This window comes from Pagrus major, chromosome 16, assembly GCF_040436345.1.
Source record: "Pagrus major chromosome 16, Pma_NU_1.0".
NCBI lineage: Eukaryota > Metazoa > Chordata > Actinopteri > Spariformes > Sparidae > Pagrus > Pagrus major.
The window spans coordinates 18,462,692-18,486,912 of NC_133230.1; the positions used below are offsets into that span (position 1 = coordinate 18,462,692).

Sequence of the window (24,221 nt, forward strand, 5' to 3'; positions counted from 1 at the left end):
TCCTACTTAAGGGTATGTGCACTGGATGCTGACTATTGGACCAGGATCGGATTACAAACTATTTGCAATGTCACCAAACATGCTCTCAAACTCAGATTTCCAATGCGCACTGGGGAACTTTACGCTTTCAGGAATGAATGTGGAAAGAAAAGCCTCCTGGTGTCCAACTCTGCACATGCACCATGCTACACAGTGAAGCTCAAAGATTCAGGAACAAGAAGAAAAACACACTTTTGACTGGAGGAGGGGACTGAATTCTGGAGCCAGATGCTCTGAAGTAAAACTAGATGTTATTTTTGTCCAGTAGAAATAATGGAAACATAAAGGGTTTGTGTTTCCCTCTATACGAAGGCGGAGTTTTCTCCCTGGGGTCCTGAGCCAAACTGGTGTTATGTAACGGATACTTCTCATCCTGATGTGGAGTCACCCGAAAGTTTACAGGCGGCGACTCAAGCCCGGCCCGTGAACATGGAAAATGCGATCATTTCAGCGGTGCGTCTGCAGATCAGATCAAGCGGATCATTTTTAGAGAAAAGTGGCCTTCAGAGCTGATTTCTAGCCAAAGTACTGCCTCACGACCGTAAAACTAATTGAAAACTGACCTTAAACGTTGCCAAGGATCAAGTCTTTGTTGGTTAATGTTCAACTCTGGCTGCTCTCGGTGCGCCTGGAGAGGAATCTGGAAATGTGAGTTGAGATTTTGAAAGCAGCCAGACGGAGACATGGGCAGCGGTACAAGCCGAGGGAAGAAAGTTGCACCTGCGTGTGTCAGCGAGGTGAACGCGACCAAAACAGCTGCTGCCGGCACCTCGGCCAAACAGGACAGCCGTCCCTTCAAGCCTCTCAAAATCCACGCAATTTTACGCAACGCGCGCAACCGTGCGCAACCGGACTGCCACAGCGAGGGGCACGACTCTGACTTCTCCAGGGAGGACGATGACATTGATGCTGAGCTGGACACGGTTCTTGCGGATGAAGAGGAGCGAGGGGGAGCTGACGTGAAGAAGAATCCTCCGAAGAAGACTGTCATCAGATCCAAAACATACGGACTGTGTCATTTCAGGCAGGAGGACGAGGAGGACTTGAGCTCGGAGGAGCCACGTGGCTCACACGGCGGAGGGAGAGTTGTAAACAAGAGGAGCAATGATGCTTTCACACACTTTGAAAAACACACACCTGCGTCCCCCAGTCAGCACAGTGTAAGGACCTTTTTCCTACTATTTCAGAATGATTTTTGGAGAAGACATGTTTTCTAACCAGTTATTATTGATCATTAACATCAGGATGGTTTTTAAAGTATCAATAAACCTGGAGAATTGTTCATTTCTGAGATAAAAACACATCTCATCCTTATTTCCTCTCTGTCTCAGTCCTCCTCTCGGGGCTTTCTGACAAGAGGAGCTTTGTTGGAAGCTGTTCCCACACCAGAAAAACAATCGTAAGTAGACAACTGTGATAAATAATTGATTTCCGAGCTCAGTGGAGTAGTAAAAGCCGAGGAGGGGCCAGATCAAATTCACTTTAAGAGATCGAAATACCAACCCATTATTCTCAGGGTAGATCAGATTAGTTAGACGTCTGCAAGCAGGACAGACAAACAAGTGTCTGTTGTTGCTGCTTCTTTGTTGGAGGCGAGTGTGAAAACCAGGAGAACAACCAAGAAAAACATTTCCATAACTTTGTGCCTTGTCATTACTGGAAATGACTCATCTGATTGATGTTGTTTTGGGGTTGATTTATTTAAAACTGATGCATCTGGTGTGAAAATAACAACATTTGGAGCCTCACTCATAATCCCTGTTTTTACTACCATGTTGTTTACATGCTTCTCTTCCCTCCCCAGGACTTTTGGCAGCTGCCATAGCCCCTCTCTCACAATGCCAGTCATCCTGTACGATGGATCAGAAGAAGAGCTGATGGACACTATTGAGAGAGAGTTTAGCTGACCCCCAGCTGAGAGAGCCGCTGTCCTTTTCAGCTGTCTTCATGTGAGACAGCAGTTTGCGGGGGAAAAAATGTTGGTGACACTTTAATTTACAGGTCTGGAAGGTAGGTGGTAATAACTGAGCAACAGTTAGGATTACCTCAAAATTAGCTGAATCGTCCCAACATCACCCCAATTATCTGCTATTTTCCAAGAAGCAGGTTATACATAGTTGTTATTTTCTTTAGTGCATTTACAGGAGACTTCCAACTGGTTTCTGCCCAACATCTGCTGAACATGTCATTTTAATTCCCAACTAGTTTCTATCTAACTTCCCCTCAGCAGGCCACTAAGCTGAAGTGAGTTGTTGCAGCCTAACGTCCATCTAGTTTCTGGCCAACTTATGCAAGTCAGTAAATTTAAGTACATTCTTTAACCATACATTTTCTAGTGGGGAAATGAAGCAATAACAGCTCAATCCTTGAAATGTATTAAGGAAATAAACCAGCTATTTATTACCTGCTTCTTGGAAAATAGCAGAGTATAATTATTAAATCATGTTGAGGTCATTTTTGTGGTAATTTCAAAGAAATTTCAAACATGTTTCTCTGTGATTACCACCTACTTACCATGGAAGTTCCTGACCTGTAAAATGAAGTGTTACCAAAAGTTTGAAAAGAGAAATGGAACCAGGGTTTCTTTTGACAATTTCCTGCTACTCAGGAAGGCTACATTCACTGTATTTAAGCAGGGGTTCCTGGATAAATCTAACATTGTTTGTGTTGAGCTGAAACCGCTGCACTCCAGGCCTTTGCATTCACCCTAGTCTTATTTACCAACATGCAGCAGTGTAATCGCAGAGTTATAACACCGACTTGAACAGGTTCCAGGAGGTTCTCCTCAGTCAGGTCTGTGTTGTCTGTTATCTGCAGCGGTAAGGTGTCACTGTCACCCCCTCAGTGCTGCCAGTCTCCCACAGAGCACCCACATACTTACTTGTTACCTATTACTTACTTTACTTTAACTTGTCTGTTAATAGGTATGGGAGAGAACAGATATTTCTCTGCTTGCTGAAACTCAAAAAAAACGAGCAGTAAAGGCACATTCTTGCATTTAATATGCAAACATAACATTTTCCACCAGCAGTTTTGTACGTGCTGCACAGTTATAGTTTTTCTTAAGTGGCAACCCTGCAAAGGTATGAGCTGGGGTTGTTTATTTAAGGTTTCCCTTCCTGACCACAGTTCCTGCACTTCTCCACCCTTATGAAGAAGGAATGTGTGGCAACAGAGACTTTCACTCAGTTTGACTGAACATTCAGCCACATTCAAGCGTAAAGTCGTGCTGCCACTTAGTGGTGGAACACAGGAGTAGTTGGTAGAGCTGCAACGATTGGGCTTTGGTAAGTTATGATAAGCATTTTTTAATGTTTTAAATTTCTTTTGAACATTTTATAGACTAAACAATTAATTGTGAAACTATTTTGCAGATTAATCGATAATGAAAATCATTAGTTGCAGTCCTACTTGTGTGCTTGAACAGTTGTGAATACCATTTGTATCGACAAACTGCACTTGAAACTGTTTAAGCAAAGGTAAATTTCAACCTAAAATGTAGAGGAGGGGTTTTGTAATTTTGTTTTATATTTCAAAATAAAAAAAATGCTACATTTCTGATGCTGTCTGAAGTTTTTGAAAGAAACTGGTGTTGTGTGTTTATGGCTTTTACAGCATAGCTTAGTTGACTAATATCTAAGGGCTCTGTGGAATTCCTGTGTTGTGCTGAAAGCCTGTCATTAGTTTATGGTTAGCGGAGCAGAGAGAGGCACTGAAACAAGCCACTCGAGAACGTTCAGGAAGCCACATCCTTTGGACTGTCGCAGAAAATCCAATGCGGCTCCTTCACAAAGAAATCCACAGTCCAGCGGCATTGCAACTTTAACAAATCATCCACAGGCTTGTATAGGCAACAGAGGGAGACGGGGAAGGTCTCATTTACAACCCGCTCACATACTGCCAATAAAAAAGTTATTAATTTATGTAAACTGCTACAAATTGTTACAAAGAGCCCCTTTAAAACACTGGTCTTATCTATTAATCCACAACAGGCAAAAACTGTTTGAAGTCCCATTTAATCATCACAGGAACAGGTTTGTTTCGTATTACAGCAGGCAGACTGTACAAAATGAAATGTGCATCCATACACACATAAAGCATACCATAAAATATTTTGCACAATATAGTTAAAAAATAAATATGCTACCCAACAGTGTGACTGAGATGTACACACTGAAAGGAGTACAGTACGTTTTGTTTTTGGCAATAAAGGCTTTCTTTTAACTAATACTTTTGTTTCTTTGAAGGTCTGTAGAAAGACATCCTCCTCTGTACGGCTGTCAGTAGTTTGGGAGGCAGGAGAGGAAGCTGATTTCTGAGCGCTTCATAGTTCTTCACATTCTTTGCAATGTAATCCTCACAAATCCTGTCGGGGAAAAAAAGTCAATTCTATTTTGGGAATAAGATTACATAAGTAACCTACAAATAAATAGACCTATTTAACAGCAGACATTTTTACCTGCAATAACAGAAGGAGAGCAGCTGATTTTAATATCACTAATGAAAGCTCTGATCAGTAACTCAAAGCTCACATTAACAGAGCTCTGAAACTGACACACATCAACGTAACATAGTCATTATTAATTAATTGTATTTCTTTCAGCTGTGTTTGACAATTCTGTTGTGTAAAGGTCTATTTCTGCTATAAAAACTATTTTTGTCGTTCTTTTTATAACATGATCAAGCTCAAGATTTATCTTAAGTGTCATAATACCCAGGGGCAACAAAACGTTCTCTCTGAAGTAAAATAAAAGACTTGTAACTGGAAACAGAATGTAGAATAAAGACAAATAGATAAAAGCTAATAAATAAAGCAGAAAACAATAAAGACTAATAAAAGTATAGAAGAGTCTGATTTTACCGGAACAGAGGATACGGCTGCATCTGGAAGACAAGTGCATCATTGCAGTGACCCTGAAAAGAAATACTTAAGGTTCATAAAGGTACATTCTTTAATGTACTTCCTTAACCAGTTTTGCACCCCGAACAGTTTTACGGGTCTCTCAACATACACTGTTATGAGTGGTTTCAAATGAAGAGTGATACAGAGCTACTGAGTTTTATATTGGATAAGGCTTAATTCAATTAAAGGGAATTGTTGGGCCTTGGCAGAGGTATGCACTTTACCGAATCCCATCCTAGTTTGTCCTTGATACTGTGTCATTTTATTTGTATTTTTTTGTGTTGAACTGTGAACAAGGACCAAAGCAAGACTGGCAACCACTCTTTGGAAGCTAATGGGATTCCATCAAAGTTAAAAAAACAAGCAATTTTGTTCTTTTCAATTCTGTAAAATTCGATTCAGCTTTCTATAGTGTCTCTGTAATACTTACAGTGTCGACAAGGAGGATGTAGTCACAACTTCCACCAAACACAATCACATCAGAGTCTTTGCCTGGACAAGCTGTGTGCCACAACCTTGAAAAGAGGGGAAAAGATGTCATTTAAAATCTGCTCACAATTTACAGTAACTCCTGTATGAACTATTAAATGTAAAACCTGTAACTTTTGGTTGTTGCTACCTTGGTTTATTCTTAAAAGGATGCTCAACTTCTCTCCATTTCTTTGTTTCGACATCAAGCAACCACCCATCACCTGATCGAGAAAATGAAAAAGAAATCAATAAAAGAATATTAAGTGACCAAAGCAACAAGGAAAATAACAGTGAAAAGTGGGTAAATATTCTTACTCATTGGTTTGCAGTCTACACTGAGACCTCCAAACACGAACAAGGAGCCGTCCGATACAGCTGTGAGTGTATGCCACGATCGGCCCACTGGAGAGGAGGACACCGGGATTCTGGAAAACACATTTTGCACAGTACTGTCAAAGACGAACCTGGTTAAAGATTAGGCCAGCTAAAATATCAGTGATAGTGTTGAAATAGAAGTTATTTGGGCACACGTACATTTCTGACCATGTCCATGATTCAAGGTCCAGGCAGTGGATGTCACTCGTCCTGGTTTCCTGCATTCAAAAGAAAAAGGAACACGACTTACAAAAGGCAAACTCTGATTTGTGTTGCTGAGCTTTTATCTACTTGATGCTACTGAAGACTTCTTGTTGTCCACTTTTGAATTCTGATATACGTGAAGCATGTCGAGCTCTCACCATGACTCTGCCTCCACATATGTATCCTCTGCATCCAACTGTGGCACTGGCATGGGCAGCTCTGGGGGCAGGAGGGCGGCCCTGCACACAAAAACTGTCACTGTAAAATCATCTGAGGATGTTTGCAACTGTCTTAAACAGATTTCCAATGCTGCTAAAACTTCCCTTTGTTTCCTAAATCACTTATCAGATGTATTCAGTGTATAAAAGCATGGAACAGGCTCGAGCTGACTCACATGGGTCTTTGGTTCACTCCAACCTTCATGCATGGGGTCAAAGACATGAACCTCGTTGTTCCATCCCCAGAAGACGTCTTCCACCTAAGGACAACAAAATAGATAAAGAGAGGCAAAGAAAAATATTTATATTGAGAAATTTAAGAGTATTCCTGGTCAGTAGCACTGATTTAGTTGTGTCACCAGATGCTGGAATTCTTAAATACTGGTCTTATACATTTATCAAACAAAATCTCACTTAAAAATGTCAGGAAATAATAACATATAACTGGGGGGAAAGCATATGCGTACAGAGAACTATGAAGTATTTATAGTGAAAAAAAACATTACCCATGATGCTTCATCTACAATGAAGCTTCTGTTCCTGCTGTCGACATCAGTCAGTAGTTTGTGACCATATCCTCCAAAGTAAACGAGCCTGCAGAACAACAAACCTTATCACAACTGCAACCATGCATGTGCAGATTATGGATTGAGTTTGTCATTTATTATAATAAAACATGATAAAAATAGGTATAAAACAAAAAAAAACACAGAAACCAAATTCATGGCACACACTAACCACCCTCATAGTCAGTGTCCAGCCCTCCAAATCTGTGTGGTATGAACATTTGACCAGCAAGTACTTCATCAAGTTAAAACTACATGTTACCTGCAGTTAATTTTGCTGGAAATAGCGTTCACTTAAATTTAAAATTTCTCGGTGCTTACCTTCCATTGTAAACCCAGCAGGTGAGTTTGTCTCGAGGTGAGGGAGCAGAACTACTTTCATGTATGATCTTCCTCCATGTGTATTTACCGTCTGTCAGGTTGACACAATAGATCTGTTTGAAGTCAAACACTGATCACTTCTTCATGTCAACTTTGCTCAGTCTAAGCTGTGACCACACTGATCCACTGTGTCCATTCATTCATACTTGTTAACTGTCAGCCAATGAGGAATGTCCTTTTATTGTACATGGCTGCTGATGCCTAGATCAGAACATCTAGAAAGGTAGAACTTTTAGCTTCTTGTGAAAAAAGTTTCATTACATCAGTGTCTGCTTGCAATCCATACTGCTACATTACTAAAAACAAATAGAGACAAACAACTGAAACTTATGATCAGTGTGCCCACAGCCTTACAGAAGATTTTACACATATATTGATAACAAAACAATTATTTTCACCACATAAAATTATATCAATAAACCATGTAGTTTATGTGAAGTAAACCATAGTTAAGGTGTCATTAGCTGTCAGTTATGAGCCTCACCTGATTGGTCTGTCCGTTGTCATCACAACCTCCGAATATGTACATGTGTCCATTCAGGGAGCTGCCGCAGGTCCCAGACATAGAGGGAGGGACCTCCCCAGTCATGTGAAACACTTGCCTTCAAATAAACCAAACAAACAAAAAAGAAAGTTAAAAAATGTGACAGTACTACTCGACTGTGTCGAAAAAGTAGAAAAAGAATCTCCAGAAAGCTGGAGAGAAATTAAGACAGAATTTATTTTAAAAAATGAGAAAACATGCATTATGATTCTTTGTAATTGGAATTTGTTTAATATTCTTACCATACACCCCGTTCTAAGTCATATACCCAGATTTCATCATTGGGTAGGAAAACTTCATCGTCAGCAATTGACTGTAGAGAGTACAACATGTCTATTACTATTCTTACTATTCTTTTCAAGCCACTTTCGCTTCCATTCAAATACATCTCACAATTTTGTACTTCGCTTTTGTACTCATTTGTACTTCGCTACAGTTACAAAGAGCTCATAAAATATATGTGTTAGCTCACTATAAATTAAACAACCCAACAGTTTGTGGAAGTGCAGCTGAAACAATTAGTCGACTGACAAGAAATCTTTGGCGATCCATAAAGAAAATAATCATTAGCTGACAAAATAGTTAAAAGTAAGCTCCACCTCAAACAACTACAATAGTAAAAGCTTGCTATTACATTAATGAATGAGTAGTAATAATACTCAAATGATTATTATTTAATGTATGTGAGTGTTTTTACTTTTAATTCTTTACTTGAATAAGAGTTTCACTGCAGGTTTTTCACAGTCTGGTATCAGTACTTTTACTTAAGTACTGAGTGTTTCCCAGTGAATGTAACTGGAAAACTGGTTTGGCAATGTTTGTTTTTCTCACCATGTAACCTCCCCCCTGTGACAGTTAAAGGTTCTACATTTAAAGTGTTAGAGTAAATTTAACATTTTAAACATGTGAAATATTCAGGTAAAGTGCAGAAGTATTATCTGCTGAATGTACATAAAGCATGCAAAGTAAAAGTACATGTTATGCACAATGGCTAATTTTAGAGTGTTACTGTGTACTACACTGGTCCCTAGTTTCAAGACAATAGAGTATTAAATATTAATTAAATATACACTTTATTGTCTTAAACTAGGCCCCGTGTGTGACCCTGACACAGCAAAACCACTGGTTGTTACTAGTTTTTCCACTGTACTCTAAATTTCTTACAATTTCCTTTGGGATTAATAAAGTTTTATCTTATCTTATCTTAAGCAGCATCTTATTGCTGTAGCTGGTGGAGGTGTAATTCATTTTAACCAATGTACAGTATTTGCTTTTAGGCAGTTTTATCTAATATTTCACATGATGATCATATGTTTTGCGGACAGAAGATAATAATTATTGTCAGATAAATATAATTGAATAAATAGGGGTGCATGAAATGTGTTAAGTGTAAAGCAGAAACTGAAAAGGCTGCTTGTGTAATGTTGTTTTGGTGAACATGCTGGTTTTCCTCACCATGTAACCTCCCCACACATACAGCAGGTTGTCCTCCACCACAGCCGTGTGTCCGCTCCTCTCCCGGGCCACCAGCTCCGAGCAGTGCCTCTCAAAGGCTGGATCCATGCCTGGCTGCTATTAATAGAAAAGGAAGACGTGTCTTCGAGCCTGAAATTGTCAGATTTGTCTGAGAAATGTCACCTTCAGTGCATTCTCAGCTGTAGTTGCACTTAAATTGTGAGGCAAGTCAACACACACACGCGAGAAGAGCTAACACAAAAGGAGACTCGTGTTGTTGTTCTCGGTTTAAGGTCAACATGAGGGAATTATAAGGTATTTTTACAACATTACGAGGCTACGTAACGTTACAGTCCGAGTGCTCACGGTACTAAAGGCAGGTGAAACAAATACAATACGGAAATATTTCAAACAAATGTTGCACAAACACTTTTAAACATACTCACATGTGACAGAGCCCTTTTATGATGTCGTATGTTTTCTTCTCATGTTGTGAAGCTCAAAGGACGACAACATCTCGGTCCAGCCCCATAAACAATATAGCCACAGAGTAAACATGCAACTTCCGGTGCTGTTCTCTTGTCAAAATAAAACATCCGGTCAACACCATGTAAAAAGTACCCGGAAGTCATAGATATGAATAGTACTTGGGTAAAAGGCTTTAAAATATCTGATATTAAATGTGCTTAAGTATCTAAAGTACAAGTAAAATTAAGTACATATATTTACATACTGGACTCTAGGCGTCGACCAATTATCGGATCCTATATTCGGCATTCATCTGATTATCAGTCAGTGTATTATTTTTTTTTTTTCAATTGATAAAATAAATGAATCTAAAAATGAGCTACTTTGGCTCTGATGCAGCATGCAATCTGCAAAATAACTAGTAACTAAAATTATCAAATATATGTAGTGAGTAAAAAGTACTATATTTGTATCCAAAATGTCATGCAGTGGAAGTATAAAATAGTTAAGTACCTCAGAATTGTATTTAAGTACAGTACTTGAGTAAATGTATTTCGTTACATTCCATCACTGCTTATTATAAATTCATATATATATAATTAAAACAGATAAGATATATAACATAACCATGACATTATGAAGTGATCCAATAGCTTTTATTAATGTATGAAATTATAATATGTATTAGGCGACATATTCAATCCTGCTTGCCCTCATATGGAAGCCGTAAACAGTCAGTGGTCAAACATATTATTTCCTCTTTTTTTCCCGTGATAACAAGTTGAATTTTATTTGTGTTCCTGAGATCCCAAGTTACTTATGTCATTGTCACGTAACGACAAATATTTTCCCGGGAAAACGGGATAATTGAATACAATTGCAAAAAAAAAAACAACAATTGCCATTCCACACCAGTATGTAAATAACAATGTTTATGATGATGCTTTGCACTTGGGATTTAAGAAGTTCATTGAACTAACGCTGCTTCGTTGAAGGCCTGTCCAAAGACATCTTCCTCTGCACTGCTGTCAGTAGTTTAGGAGGTAGGAGAGGGAGCCGATTCCTCAGCACTTCATAGTAATACTGTTGGTACCCCATGAAGCACTACAGTAAGTGTCCTTTGTGGAAACAACATCCAAAATGAAGCAGAAGTTGCTCACTTGCAGCCCCTATCAGCCGGTTAACAGGAGTGAGGAGTCAGCAGATGTTGGTGGTATAAAACCGAGCAGTCAATAAAAAAGGGTTTTCAAAAATTGGGAATCAACAAAACCACAAGAGGTCCTTGAGCGAACAGTCATAAATGTGTACAAAAAATATTAGGCTGATGAAGTGCTGTGCAAGATTAGCCACAGACAGATACACGCACATACAATACATACATTTCTGACCACGTCCATGACTCAAGGTTCAGGCAGTGAATGTCACTCATCCTGGTTTCCTGCATTTAAAAAAAGGAGGAGGTCAGGTTACAAATGACAGACTCTGACTCATGTTACTGTGCTTTTTGGTCACATTTGAAAGCATATAGAGCTCTCACCATGACTCTGCCTCCGTAAACATAGCCTCTACAACCAAGTGTGGTGCTGGCGTGCACCGCCTGGGGGCTTGGAGCCCGTCCCTGCAGACAGAAACTGTCACTACAAAAATCTTTAGAGATGTTACAAATATTATTCACATTGTTCTTATTCCAAAACTTATGGATAAATATCACTAACCTGAATCTCTGCATTGTATTCAGTGTATAAGCTTTCACTCACATGGGTCTTTGGTTCACTCCAACTGGCGTGCGTGGGGTCAAATATATGAACCTCGTTGTTCCATCCCAAGGCGACATTTCCTGACTAAAAAAGAACAAAAAAACCACCAGGATGATGACAGAATGCTGATGTCTTTTAAAGGAGACATAAAATGCTCATTTTCAGGTTCATAATTTGATTTATGTATAGGTTTACATGCTTTAATACTCGAAAAAACACATCAGTTTTCACTGCAGGTTGCATGTGCTTTAGACCAACAGGTGAAGTTTCATCATTGCAACTCCAAATAGTAATACAACCCAGAAAGGAGAAATGCTAACAGGAACGTGAGCAATAGTTTGTCACTATTGACACAGAGGAAAGACAGGGTGTTTAGGCCCTTGCGCTGGGGATCTGGGGTTCCAGGCTTTGCAAATATGGGTTGTATTTTACTAAAACAAACACATTATGGATGCAGAGTGTATGATACTAGAAACGGTGTCAGTTTATTTATACATAGTCTACATCATCATAACTTACCTTCCACTCCAAACCCAGCAGGACAATGCTTCTCGAGGTGAGGGAGCTGAACCACTCTCATGTATGATCTTTGTCGACGTGTATTTACCATCTGACAGGTTGACACAATAGACCTGTGTGAAGTCAAACACTGGTCACTTCTTCATGTCAACTCTGCTCAGTCTTAGCTAACATGTAGTTTATGTGAAATAAACTGCATCAGTTTTCAGCCTCACCTGATTGGTCAGTCCACTGTTATCATTGCCTCCAAATATGTACATGTGTCCATTCAGGGAACAGCCGCAGGTATTTGACATAGGGGGAGGGACTTCACCTGTCATGTGTTTCACTTCCCTTCAGAAAAACAGTTAGAAAATGTGGATAAACTACTCAAAGTCACTTATGTCATGAGAGATTTCACAACAACAGACAGCAGAAAGCTCCAGGCAAATGCTCAGATAATTGTGGCATGACTCGACTGTGTCGAAGAAGGAAGTGGAATGCAAATCAAAACATGTTCAAAACAAATTGCATGCATTACTATTCTTTTTTTTGACCGCAAACTTTTATTTAGTATTCTCACCATACACCTCGTTCTATGTCATATACCCATGGGTAGGAAAACGTCATCATCAGGAACTGACTGTAGAGAGTACAACACGTCTATTACCATGACATAAATACGTGTAATAGCAATACATCTAGAGAGTGCCATTGCTGTGGAAATATGTAATTACTAGGAAACAAAACAATGCAAAAGCATGTGAATACAATTCTGAAAATGTGCAAATCTAAACTTTTCAGGAAGGTTTCCAAGGCCAGCAATAACTTTACACTTATTTTATGTATAAAATTTTTTTTTTTTACATAATGTAAATCTAAAGAATATTAGCACACAAACTGGTGCTGGTGGAAGAATTAGACAAAGTTAGACATACCACACTGTAAATTGGAGTACATTTTAAATTTTAAACGTTTGAAATATTTAAGTAAAATGCAGAAGTATTATCTGCTGAATGTACATAAAGCATGCAAAGTAAAAGTACATGTAATGCACAATGGCTCATTTCAGAGTGTTATGTTACACTGGTCCCAGTTTAAGACAATAGAGTATTAAATATTAGTGAAATATACAAAATATGAAGATTTAAAGAATCAGGTGCAAAAAGCACTGGTTTTTGCACGTAACATGTAATTTCTGTATATAAAGTGTGAAGACCAGTGTGTGACCCTGACCTATTTCTGATGTATCATTAGTAATGCACTAATATATGAGCAGCATCTTATTGCCGTGGCTGGTGGAGGTGTAATTCATTTTAACCAATGTACAGTATTTACTTTTAGGCAGTCTTATCTAATATTTCACATGATGATCGTGTGTTTTGCGGACAGAAGATAAGAATTGATGTCAGATAAATATAGTTGAATTAATAGTGCAGTAGTCCCCTGAAATGTGGGAAATGTAAAGCAGAAACTGGCCTTTGAGCAAACTTGAAATCTGGTAGTGTAATGTTTGTTGGTGAACATGCTGGTTTTCCTCACCATGTAACCTCCCCACACATACAGCAGGTTGTCCTCCACCACAGCCGTGTGTCCGCTCCTCTCCTGGGCCACCAGCTCCGAGCAGTGCCTCTCAAAGGCTGGATCCATGCCTGGCTGCTTTTATTAACAAATGATGTCAGAAATGCGGAAATGTTTTCAACAAGTCTTTCATCCAAAACACCTTCAAGCATACTCACTGGTTACAGTACACTTTTAGATGTTGTTTATTTGTCTCATGTTGTGAACACCAAAACAAGGCAGACAGAAATGTGTCGTATCAGCCCCATGAACGAATAATCTACGAATTAAAGTACAACTTCCGGTCCTTTTGTCTTGTCAAAATAAAATTCCCATTGAAGACAATATGTACGGAAGCCCTAAAGGGCCATGCATTCATACATTTTATTTCCTCCGTTTTCCCGTGATAACGAGTTAATTTCATTTGTTTTCTCGAGATCTCGAGTTATTATCTTGAAATAACAACTGCCGTTTTCCCAAGATAACGAGATAATTTTCTCGAGATCTCGAGATAACAAAACTTTGTTTTCCCGAGATAACGATATAATTAATTCGAGATCTCCTCATTAACTACATAGCTGGTCAGCTATGTAGTTAATGACGACATCAGGCTCACTTAGATTGCGCCGCCGATATAGCTGAAGCCTTGCTAACCGTCTTTTTTAGATTATGCACACTAATGTGTATATTATCTGTAATAGCAAGGTATAATGCTATTTCAGCCTGTGTCAGGCCTTGATTGAAAACATATGTGATGCGGTGATCGATATGCTCCTGCTCCTCTGACATTGCTACACTGAATGATGTTTCCTGCAATGATTTAATATACTACACTATCGTTTCGTTATCTCAAGATCTCGAGAAAATTATCCCGTTATCTCGGGAAAACGGCAGTTGTTATTTCGAGATAATAACTCGAGATCTCGAGAAAACAAATGAAATTAACTCGTTATCACGGGAAATGGAAGAAATAAAATGTATGAATGCATGGCCCTTTAGGGCTTCCGTAAATATGGAGTCCAAAGTGCGTTTTATTTCATGAAATTAATCAATAACCCATCATTAAAATAATTACATAAACGCAACAAATACAATACATAACACAACCATGACATTTGAACTTTTATTTAGTGTTACAAAATGGCATCAAGAAACAAAACAGTCACTGGGAGAAATGTAAAAACATAATATCTTGGAAAAAGGACAATGGTGATGGTATTCAATAAATAAATCTTTAATTTCGCAATGTTATATATTTTATTATTGTTCATTTATAGAATCATTTATTTAATACTGTCTTATTTGTGCATTGCCACTGCATCAGTGTCATACATTCTTTATGTGCCAAATGAGCAAGGGTGGAAAGCCCTGGCTAAAATAAGAATTAAGCCATTTATTTATTAGCAGTCTGTTTGTCTTATTTTTAATATTGTGTTAATTTCTTTTTTCTTTTGCAACTGCAGCATTAAAAAATGTAGACTGATATTGTTTAGTCTAATAATCGAAATCAGATGAGAACTTTCTAATGTGCTATTTAATCATCAACATCAACACGGTAACTGCAGCACTTTTTGTGTATTTCATGGGTTAGTGATGCGAAAGTGCTCTCTTGGTAGATAAAATACGATAAAATGCCTTCTAGGATGTCCTTCATCTGGATAGTTAATAGTTCCCTGTGTGTTTTATAACATAATCTAAACCAGAGTTTGTAACAATTTCTCTATAAATGTATCACAACTTTCTGCACGCTGTTGCCCCACCGCATACAGCTGGTGCTCTTTTTATTTTTTTCACCCCTGCCCCTCACATATCCCTCCAGCCCTCCACTGGTAGTATGGAAATGTGTGTGTAAAAAACAATAACATATAAAACCATAGACCATTTGGCACATTCTGTTTAACAAATAAAAAATTGTCACTCCTGTATATATATAACAATGTTCATGATGATGCTTTGCACTAGTTTGGTGAACTAATGCAGCTTCGTCGAAGGCCAATCAAAAGACATCTTCCTCTGCACCGCTGTCAGTAGTAGCTGAGGTAGGAGAGGAACCACAGTCCTGAGTGCTGTATTACTCTTCATGCTTTTTACAATGTAATCCTCACAAATCCTGTCAGAGGAAAAAGTCTGTTATTTTTTTTATTGCTATTTTGGGTAAAGATATTGAAAAAAAGTGCTGTTGTTTTTTAAGTTTTACATGTGTAAAGGATATGGCTGCATCTGGAAAATGAGCATATCATTGCAGGGATGCTGAAGAGAAACAAGCAAGAAAATGTGTCAGGAGCTTTTTGACATGATCATAAATCATAAAACTGTCAGTGTCTCTCTGTGATACCTACTTTGAGGACATCAAGGAAGTATTCACAACTTCCACCAAACACAGTCACATCGGAGGCTGTGCTTATGCATGCTGTGTGCCACAACCTTGAAGAGGAGAAAAGATGGATGATTTAGTGCAAATCATAAAAAAAATCTATGCACAGTTATATTCATTTTATACCTTGGTTTATCCTTAAAGGGATGCTCAACTTCTCTCCATTTCTTCGTTTCAACATCAAACAGCCACCCATCACCTAATGGAAGAAAATATGTTTTATTAAAAGATACATTTCAAGAGGTAAATTGTATATCAGTGGGTATGTTTTCTTACTCATGGGTTTGCAGTCTATACTGAGACCTCCAAACAGGAACAAGGAGCTGTCTGATACTGCTGTGAGTGTATGCCACGATCTGCCCACTGGAGCAGAGGACACTGGGATTCTGGAAAACATATTTTGCACAGACGACGCCAAAATCTTAGACCGCAGATCTCCGCAAGGCTTACAATCAAGAAGATAACAATCTTGTCATACCATGATTAACTTGATCATAAAATATCAGGGATGGAATTAATCTGCAGATGCTCCGGTTCAAGATGGGACAAAACTTTTCAATGCCTATCAGTTTTTGAGCCCTGACAACGGCCAAAATGTGTCCAGCAACAGACTAGGAAGGCCTTTTTTTCAAGTTTCCAGTTTCTGCATTTACCTTCTGGTTATTTAGCCCACTGAATATGTGCAGTATACAATCACATACATACATTTCTGACCACGTCCATGATTCAAGGTTCAGGCAGTGAATGTCACTTGTACTGGTTTCCTGCATTTAAAAGAAGGAGGAGGTCAAGTTACAAATGACAGTTTTACTTTCTGTGTTTTTGATCCTGGGTGTCTACTAATGACTGTATGCAGATATGAGAGAAGAGCTGAAAAGCATATAGAGCTCTCACCATGACTCTGCCTCCAATAATGTATCCTCTGTGACCAAGTATGGCGCTGGCATGGGCGGCCCGGGCGCTTGGAGCCCGTCCCTGCAGACAGAAACAGTCACTCCAAAAATCTTTAGAGATGTTACAAATATTCTTGACATGTTACATTCTTCTTCAAAATGTTCAACAACTTAATTAATATCACTAGCTTGTATCTATGTACGGTATCCAGTGTATAAGGGTTGACTCACATGAGTCTTTGGTTCACTCCAACTGGCCTGCGTGGGGTCAAATATGTGCACCTCGTTGTTCCATCCCCAGATCAAATCCACTAACTACAAAAAAAAAAAAAAAAAAGGAGGATGACAATATACATATCTTCGGTATCTCTGGTGTAGACCTGAGACAGATTAGTATTATGAAAAAAATATTACCCATGATTCCTCTTCGACAATGAAACAGTCCTTCCTGCTGCGGACATCATCCATTGTTTTTTCACCATATCCTCCGAAATAGATGATCCTGGGGAATAAAAAAAAAAATGTTACCATTATCCACCATGCGAGTGCAAAATATGGTTTTACTTCATAAAACCTATGCCTGAGCCGCTCAAAGATTTGACCCTGACGTGATTTGAACACGCAACCTTCTGATCTGGAGTCAGATGCGCTACCGTTGCGCCACAGAGTCGATGCTTCAAATTAATTTTGGATCTCGGGGCTTCCAGAGACTTGGATTACGCCAGATGGCTTTTAAGCACCTGAGCCACCAACCCAAAGTGTTAGTATTTGACAACTTAGGGAGGAGAGTCAATAATCAACTATCATTCTCCAGAAAGTTACATTTTGTTGCTTTGAACCAAACACCAGAGAGAATTTTGCTGAATACTGGGGCTCCAGGTCTTGCAAATATGGCTCAGAATTTACTTAAACAAAGAAATAATGGATGCAGAATAAATGATCTTGGAAACAGCCGTCTGATAAATATATTCATCTGTCTCAAAGACATAACTCACCTTCCATTGTAAACCCAGCAGGACAGTTTGTCTCGCGGTGATGGAACAGAGCCACTCTCGTGTATGATCTTTCTCGACGTGTATTTACCGTCTGTCAGGTTGACACAATAGATCTGTGTGAAGTCAAACACTAGTCACTTCAGGTTTGTGCAGTCTAACCTGTGATCCTTGGCTGTTATCCACCGTGTCACAGGACTGATATACATTTTTTTGAAGGACTGGTAAGTTCAAAAGGGTTTAATTTTTGGCAGCTGAAGACAATCCCTTCAGGGGTAACTCCACTTTCATTCCACTCATTCGTCTTTCTTTTCAAAAGCTGCGCCTGCATAACCCACGATGCAACTTAGCCACTGAGTGACATCACTGAAGGCAACTTATGAGTACATGCAGCTTCCTCTGGAGCAACTAAAGGACTTTATACTACTTTTTTCACATATGCAGTAGTACTCATCAAGACCTGTAAACATACCTTAATGTGTGAAATTGTTGGAGTAACCCTTTAAGACAGTAAAATGTTGGTTTGTTTGATGATGCCATCCTTGCTTCTCATTATAAATGTTAAAAGCAAAAAGGTACATTTATCAAATTCCTTGCCATGTGCCAACAGTTTAATCAATCATCTGAAGTATATGTAAGTGTCATGAAGTGTATAGAGCATCACTGTGCTCATCAATGTCCTCAGTTATCACCCTCACCTCATTGGTCTCTCCACTGAAATCATAACCTCCAAATATGTACATGTGTCCATTCAGGGAGCAGCCACAGGCTCCTGACATTGTGGGTGGCACTTGCCCGGTCATGTTGAACATTCTCCTTCAGATTCACAAAAAAATGTGGTTTAACTAGTTAAGTAATGACTAGTGACACCACTAATGACAAAGCTTGTGGCAACAAGTAGACAGTAAGCAGTTCAGAGTCTGTGCTTATAATTACAAAACACAACACTGTCAGAAAATAGTGAAACAGAGAGAGAGGAGAGCAAGAAATGTTCGACTTAAACATATTGAATATTCTCACCACGCACCCCGCTCAAGGTCAAATACCCAGATTTCATCACTGGGTATACGGGCGGATGGAGTAGCAACTGCCTGTAGAAAACACAACGTGTTTGTTACTATGAACAGAAATATGGAGTTGTTATATGTCTTGACTCTGTGATTGACTAACCATGCAAAAGCATGTGCCATGTACAGCTGATAGCCATTTAATTCGGTACACCTAGATAAAACTAATGTTGCTTTTGGACTGCAACATTGCAAAATATTGAGAAGTGTTTGTAATATTTTGTCCACCATGTTTAACTAAATGAGGGTGAGGCAGATCCCAGAGACAACGGTTTGTATTTAAACAACACCATGAACGGCAGCCTCTAACACGACTACTACTACAGTTCAACCAACACCTCTGTAAAAGAGGTTAAATTTACGGAAGCCCTAAAGGGCCATGCATTCATACATTTTATTTCCTCCGTTTTCCCGTGATAATGAGTTAATTTCATTTGTTTTCTCGAGATCTCAAGTTATTATCTCAAAATAACAACTGCCATTTTCCCGAGATAACAGGATAATTTTCCTGAGATCTCGAGATAACGAAACTTTGTTTTCCCAAGATAACGATATAATTAATTTGAGATCTTGAGAAAACAAAACGATAGTGTAGTATATTAAATCATTGCAGGATACATCATTCAGTGTAGCAATGTCAGAGGAGCAGGAGCATATCGATCATCGCGTCACATATCTTTTCAAGGCCTGACACGGGCTGAAATAGCATTATACCTTGCTATTACAGATAATATACACATTAGTGTGCGTAATCTAAAAAGGCTTCAGCTATATCGGCGGCGCGATCTAAGTGAGCCTGATGTCGTCCTTAACTACATAGCTGACCAGCTACAGGGTCCCGGGCATCTCCATAATCTCAGGCCTATCATATCACAGTCATTATCTCGAGATCTCAAATTAATTATATCGTTATCTCGGGAAAATGGCAGTTGTTATTTCGAGATAATAACTCGAGATCTCGGGAAAACAAAGTTTCGTTATCTCGAGAAAATCATCTCGTTATCTCGGGAAAACGGCAGTTGTTATTTCGAGATAATAACTCGAGATCTCGGGAAAACAAAGTTTCGTTATCTTGAGATCTCGAGAAAATTATCTCGTTATCTCGGGAAAACGGCAGTTGTTATTTCGAGATAATAACTCGAGATCTCGAGAAAACAAATGAAATTAACTCGTTATCACGGGAAAACGGAGGAAATAAAATGTATGAATGCATGGCCCTTTAGGGCTTCCATATAATCCAGAACTGAACATTACAACCTTCTTTAACGCAGCATTCACTTCAGGGCTGTTGTGTTAAATTGAGCCTTGTGTACTTAATAAACTGGCAACTGAGTACGTCAAAATATCAAGATTGTTAAGTGCTACAAAACACATCAAAAACTCCGAAACCCATGACTGATATTCATTATGTCATAACTTTTTGGACAAGGAGTAATAACAATATTGTATATTATATTATATAATAGATAGATAGATAGATAGATAGATAGATAGATAGATAGATAGATAGATAGATAGATAGATAGATAGATAGAGCTACATGAGGAACCACAAAGAGGTAACTTGGTAGACTGTTTTTCAATCCTTATTTTTGTATTTGCGGTGCTGTTTGTGTTGCAGAAGTAATCTATCACACATGCAAAATTTTATTTTCCTTACCCCAGATCCTCCCCACACGTACAGCAGGTTTTCCTCCACCACAGCCGTGTGTCCGCTCCTCTCCCGGGGCACCAGCTCCGAGCAGTGCTTCCCAAATTCAGAATTCATGATTGGCTCCTTTAATACAATGGAAAGGGTGTGTCTTTATGCCATAGTGATCGACATTTATCATAGCACTCCACCTATACACACCTGACCCTATTCGGTTTCCCAACTTCCTTGGATACAGGGTAAGGTGGAGTCAAGTACAAAATACTAAAAAACAATTCTTAAAAAGTTATTGTAAGCAATCATCCATCGGGCAATCCTCAATGATAAAAACAAAAGGTTTTAAATACATATTTTTCTTCTCACGCGCTACAATATGCTTACTTTTTCTTGTTCCTGTTGTTCAACTACATTTGCGTGTCAACACAGGTACAACCCCTCACCTGTCATCCTACCTGAGTCGTAACAACCACAAAGACTACAACTTCAGGTGTAGTGCCGAGAAGAGACTGCTTGCCGAAAAACGACTGCCCCCGATGGGAACGCGCATCAGTTCAGAGGAAGTGGGCGTAGGTCTACTACGGGTCAGCTGGCAGACGCAGCACCGAGAGAAATGGGTTTTTTTACTGTGCAGTTCTGTAGCCCAAGTGAAGAGGCTACGGAAAAAGTAACCTGATGTTTCCATAATGTAGGCTAGTTGTCAACAATTGATGAGGGTAGATGCTTTACCTTGCCACTTTTATTGTTGTTGTTGTTATCGTTGTTGCAATGTGATTTTACACCGCTTTGATCTATAAATAAAGTCATAATTCAATATCCCTGTTTCAGTGATTTTATAACGAGGATTAGGAAATCAATGCAGAAAAGAATGCAGGAGTGTTTCCACGTCACATTAGATAGCAATCATATAACACATACTGAGAAATTAGTAAGTGCTATCAGAGGTGGGTAATAACGATTTACATTTACTTCATTACATTTACTTAAGTAACTTTTTGGATAACTTGTACTTTTAAGAGCATGATTATGAATACAATAATGCAGTATATATAGAACTGTAGGCTAACTGTAACGGATTGCCTTTACATTCTGCATAACATTCTCTGTGTTTGCCAGGTGCATGTACAGTGAATTTGGTCAATATCACTGTGTCACTGTGCAGTCACTTTTTGGCAGGGCCTGCCAAAAAGTGACTGCACCCTGTAACTCTGGATTGGGAGGGGTTACATTCTCTGTCTTTTCAGCATTAATAGTAGAGGAAACCAGGTGCATGTACAGTGAATTTGGTCAATATCACTCCTTGCAATCCAGAGTTACAGGGTGCAGTCACTTTTCGGCAGAGGAAACCAGGTGCATGTACAGTGAATTTGGTCAATATCACTCTGTCTTTTCAGCATTAATAGTAGAGGAAACCAGGTGTATGTACAGTGAATTTGGTCAATATCACTCCTTGCAATCCAGAGTTACAGGGTGCAGTCACTTTTCGGCAGGGCCTGCCAAAAAGTGACTTCACCCTGTAACTCTGGATTGGGAGGGGTTACATTCTCTGTCTTTTCAGCATTAATAGTAGAGGAAACCAGGTGCATGTACAGTGAATTTGGTCAATATCACTCCTTGCTATCCAGAGTTACAGGGTGCAGTCACTTTTCGGCAGGGCCTGCCAAAAAGTGACTGCACCCTGTAACTCTGGATTGGGAGGGGTTACATTCTCTGTCTTTTCAGCATTAATAGTAGAGGAAACCAGGTGCATGTACAGTGACTTTGGTCAATATCACTCCTTGCAATCCAGAGTTACAGGGTGCAGTCACTTTTTGGCAGGGCCTGGCAGGGCCTGCCAAAAAGTGACTGCACCCTGTAACTCTGGATTGGGAGGGGTTACATTCTCTGTCTTTTCAGCATTAATAGTAGAGGAAACCAGGTGCATGTACAGTGAATTTGGTCAATATCACTCCTTGCAATCCAGAGTTACAGGGTGCAGTCACTTTTCGGCAGGGCCTGCCAAAAAGTGACTGCACCCTGTAACTCTGGATTGGGAGGGGTTACATTCTCTGTCTTTTCAGCATTAATAGTAGAGGAAACCAGGTGTATGTACAGTGAATTTGGTCAATATCACTCCTTGCAATAAGGACTTACAGGGTGCAGTCACTTTTCGGCAGGGCCTGCCGAAAAGTGACTGCACCCTATAACTCTGGATTGGGAGGGGTTACATTCTCTGTCTTTTCAGCATTAATAGTAGAGGAAACCAGGTGCATGTACAGTGAATTTGGTCAATATCACTCCTTGCAATCCAGAGTTACAGGGTGCAGTCACTTTTCGGCAGGGCCTGCCAAAAAGTGACTGCACCCTGTAACTCTGGATTGGGAGGGGTTACATTCTCTGTCTTTTCAGCATTAATAGTAGAGGAAAGCAGGTGTATGTACAGTGAATTTGGTCAATATCACTCCTTGCAATCCAGAGTTACAGGGTGCAGTCACTTTTCGGCAGGGCCTGCCAAAAAGTGACTGCACCCTGTAACTCTGGATTGGGAGGGGTTACATTCTCTGTCTTTTCAGCATTAATAGTAGAGGAAACCAGGTGCATGTACAGTGAATTTGGTCAATATCACTCCTTGCAATAAGGACTTACAGGGTGCAGTCACTTTTCGGCAGGGCCTGCCGAAAAGTGACTGCACCCTATAACTCTGGATTGGGAGGGGTTACATTCTCTGTCTTTTCAGCATTAATAGTAGAGGAAACCAGGTGCATGTACAGTGAATTTGGTCAATATCACTCCTTGCAATCCAGAGTTACAGGGTGCAGTCACTTTTCGGCAGGGCCTGCCAAAAAGTGACTGCACCCTGTAACTCTGGATTGGGAGGGGTTACATTCTCTGTCTTTTCAGCATTAATAGTAGAGGAAACCAGGTGCATGTACAGTGAATTTGGTCAATATCACTCCTTGCAATAAGGACTTACAGGGTGCAGTCACTTTTCGGCAGGGCCTGCCAAAAAGTGACTGCACCCTGTAACTCTGGATTGGGAGGGGTTACATTCTCTGTCTTTTCAGCATTAATAGTAGAGGAAACCAGGTGCATGTACAGTGAATTTGGTCAATATCACTCCTTGCAATCCAGAGTTACAGGGTGCAGTCACTTTTCGGCAGGGCCTGCCAAAAAGTGACTGCACCCTGTAACTCTGGATTGGGAGGGGTTACATTCTCTGTCTTTTCAGCATTAATAGTAGAGGAAACCAGGTGCATGTACAGTGAATTTGGTCAATATCACTCCTTGCAATCCAGAGTTACAGGGTGCAGTCACTTTTCGGCAGGGCCTGCCAAAAAGTGACTGCACCCTGTAACTCTGGATTGGGAGGGGTTACATTCTCTGTCTTTTCAGCATTAATAGTAGAGGAAACCAGGTGCATGTACAGTGAATTTGGTCAATATCACTCCTTGCAATCCAGAGATACAGGGTGCAGTCGCTTTTCGGCAGGGCCTGCTGAAAAGTGACTGCACCCTGTAACTCTGGATTGGGAGGGGTTACATTCTCTGTCTTTTCAGCATTAATAGTAGAGGAAAGCAGGTGCATGTACAGTGAATTTGGTCAATATCACTCCTTGCAATAAGGACTTACAGGGTGCAGTCGCTTTTCGGCAGGGCCTGCCGAAAAGGGACTGCACCCTGTAACTCTGGATTGGGAGGGGTTACATTCTCTGTCTTTTCAGCATTAATAGTAGAGGAAACCAGGTGCATGTACAGTGAATTTGGTCAATATCACTCCTTGCAATCCAGAGTTACAGGGTGCAGTCACTTTTCGGCAGGGCCTGCCGATAA

General features: G+C 39.7%; 3 protein-coding genes and 1 non-coding gene across 7 annotated transcripts; 1 reads left to right on the forward strand and 3 right to left on the reverse strand.

Moving 5' to 3' along the window:
• The first annotated feature begins 403 nt into the window (after positions 1–403).
• Positions 404–3,600, forward strand: LOC141010862 (uncharacterized). Its single transcript, XM_073483995.1, has 3 exons — positions 404–1,199; positions 1,371–1,438; positions 1,844–3,600. The coding sequence occupies exons 1-3, from the start codon at positions 723–725 to the stop codon at positions 1,944–1,946; spliced, it is 648 nt and encodes a 215-aa protein (XP_073340096.1). The 5' UTR covers positions 404–722; the 3' UTR covers positions 1,947–3,600.
• Positions 3,601–4,036: 436 nt separating this feature from the next.
• Positions 4,037–9,677, reverse strand: LOC141011227 (kelch domain-containing protein 1). 4 transcript variants are annotated; one of them, XM_073484487.1, is made up of 14 exons: positions 9,603–9,677; positions 9,157–9,273; positions 7,944–8,014; positions 7,642–7,759; positions 7,098–7,210; positions 6,717–6,804; positions 6,387–6,470; positions 6,151–6,231; positions 5,948–6,006; positions 5,729–5,838; positions 5,562–5,634; positions 5,373–5,457; positions 4,901–4,953; positions 4,037–4,405 (listed from the first exon to the last, which is right to left on the reverse strand). In XM_073484487.1, exons 2-14 carry the CDS (start codon positions 9,262–9,264, stop codon positions 4,264–4,266), a joined length of 1,185 nt encoding a protein of 394 aa, XP_073340588.1. In that variant the 5' UTR covers positions 9,265–9,273; positions 9,603–9,677; the 3' UTR covers positions 4,037–4,263. The 4 variants fall into 4 exon arrangements, with proteins under 4 accessions (XP_073340588.1, XP_073340589.1, XP_073340590.1 ...); XM_073484488.1 differs by having other exon boundaries at positions 9,157–9,306; XM_073484489.1 differs by having other exon boundaries at positions 9,157–9,270; positions 9,603–9,667.
• A 5,733-nt stretch (positions 9,678–15,410) lies between these two features.
• Positions 15,411–20,532, reverse strand: LOC141010295 (kelch domain-containing protein 1-like). The gene is made up of 13 exons (XM_073483171.1): positions 20,425–20,532; positions 18,719–18,789; positions 18,397–18,514; positions 17,702–17,814; positions 17,121–17,208; positions 16,938–17,021; positions 16,708–16,788; positions 16,519–16,577; positions 16,090–16,199; positions 15,940–16,012; positions 15,779–15,863; positions 15,637–15,689; positions 15,411–15,549 (listed from the first exon to the last, which is right to left on the reverse strand). The coding sequence occupies exons 1-13, from the start codon at positions 20,530–20,532 to the stop codon at positions 15,411–15,413; spliced, it is 1,182 nt and encodes a 393-aa protein (XP_073339272.1).
• Positions 17,305–17,376, reverse strand: trnaw-cca (transfer RNA tryptophan (anticodon CCA)). Its single transcript has one exon. It is a non-coding gene; the product is annotated as a tRNA-Trp (tRNA).
• Positions 20,533–24,221: the final 3,689 nt, after the last annotated feature.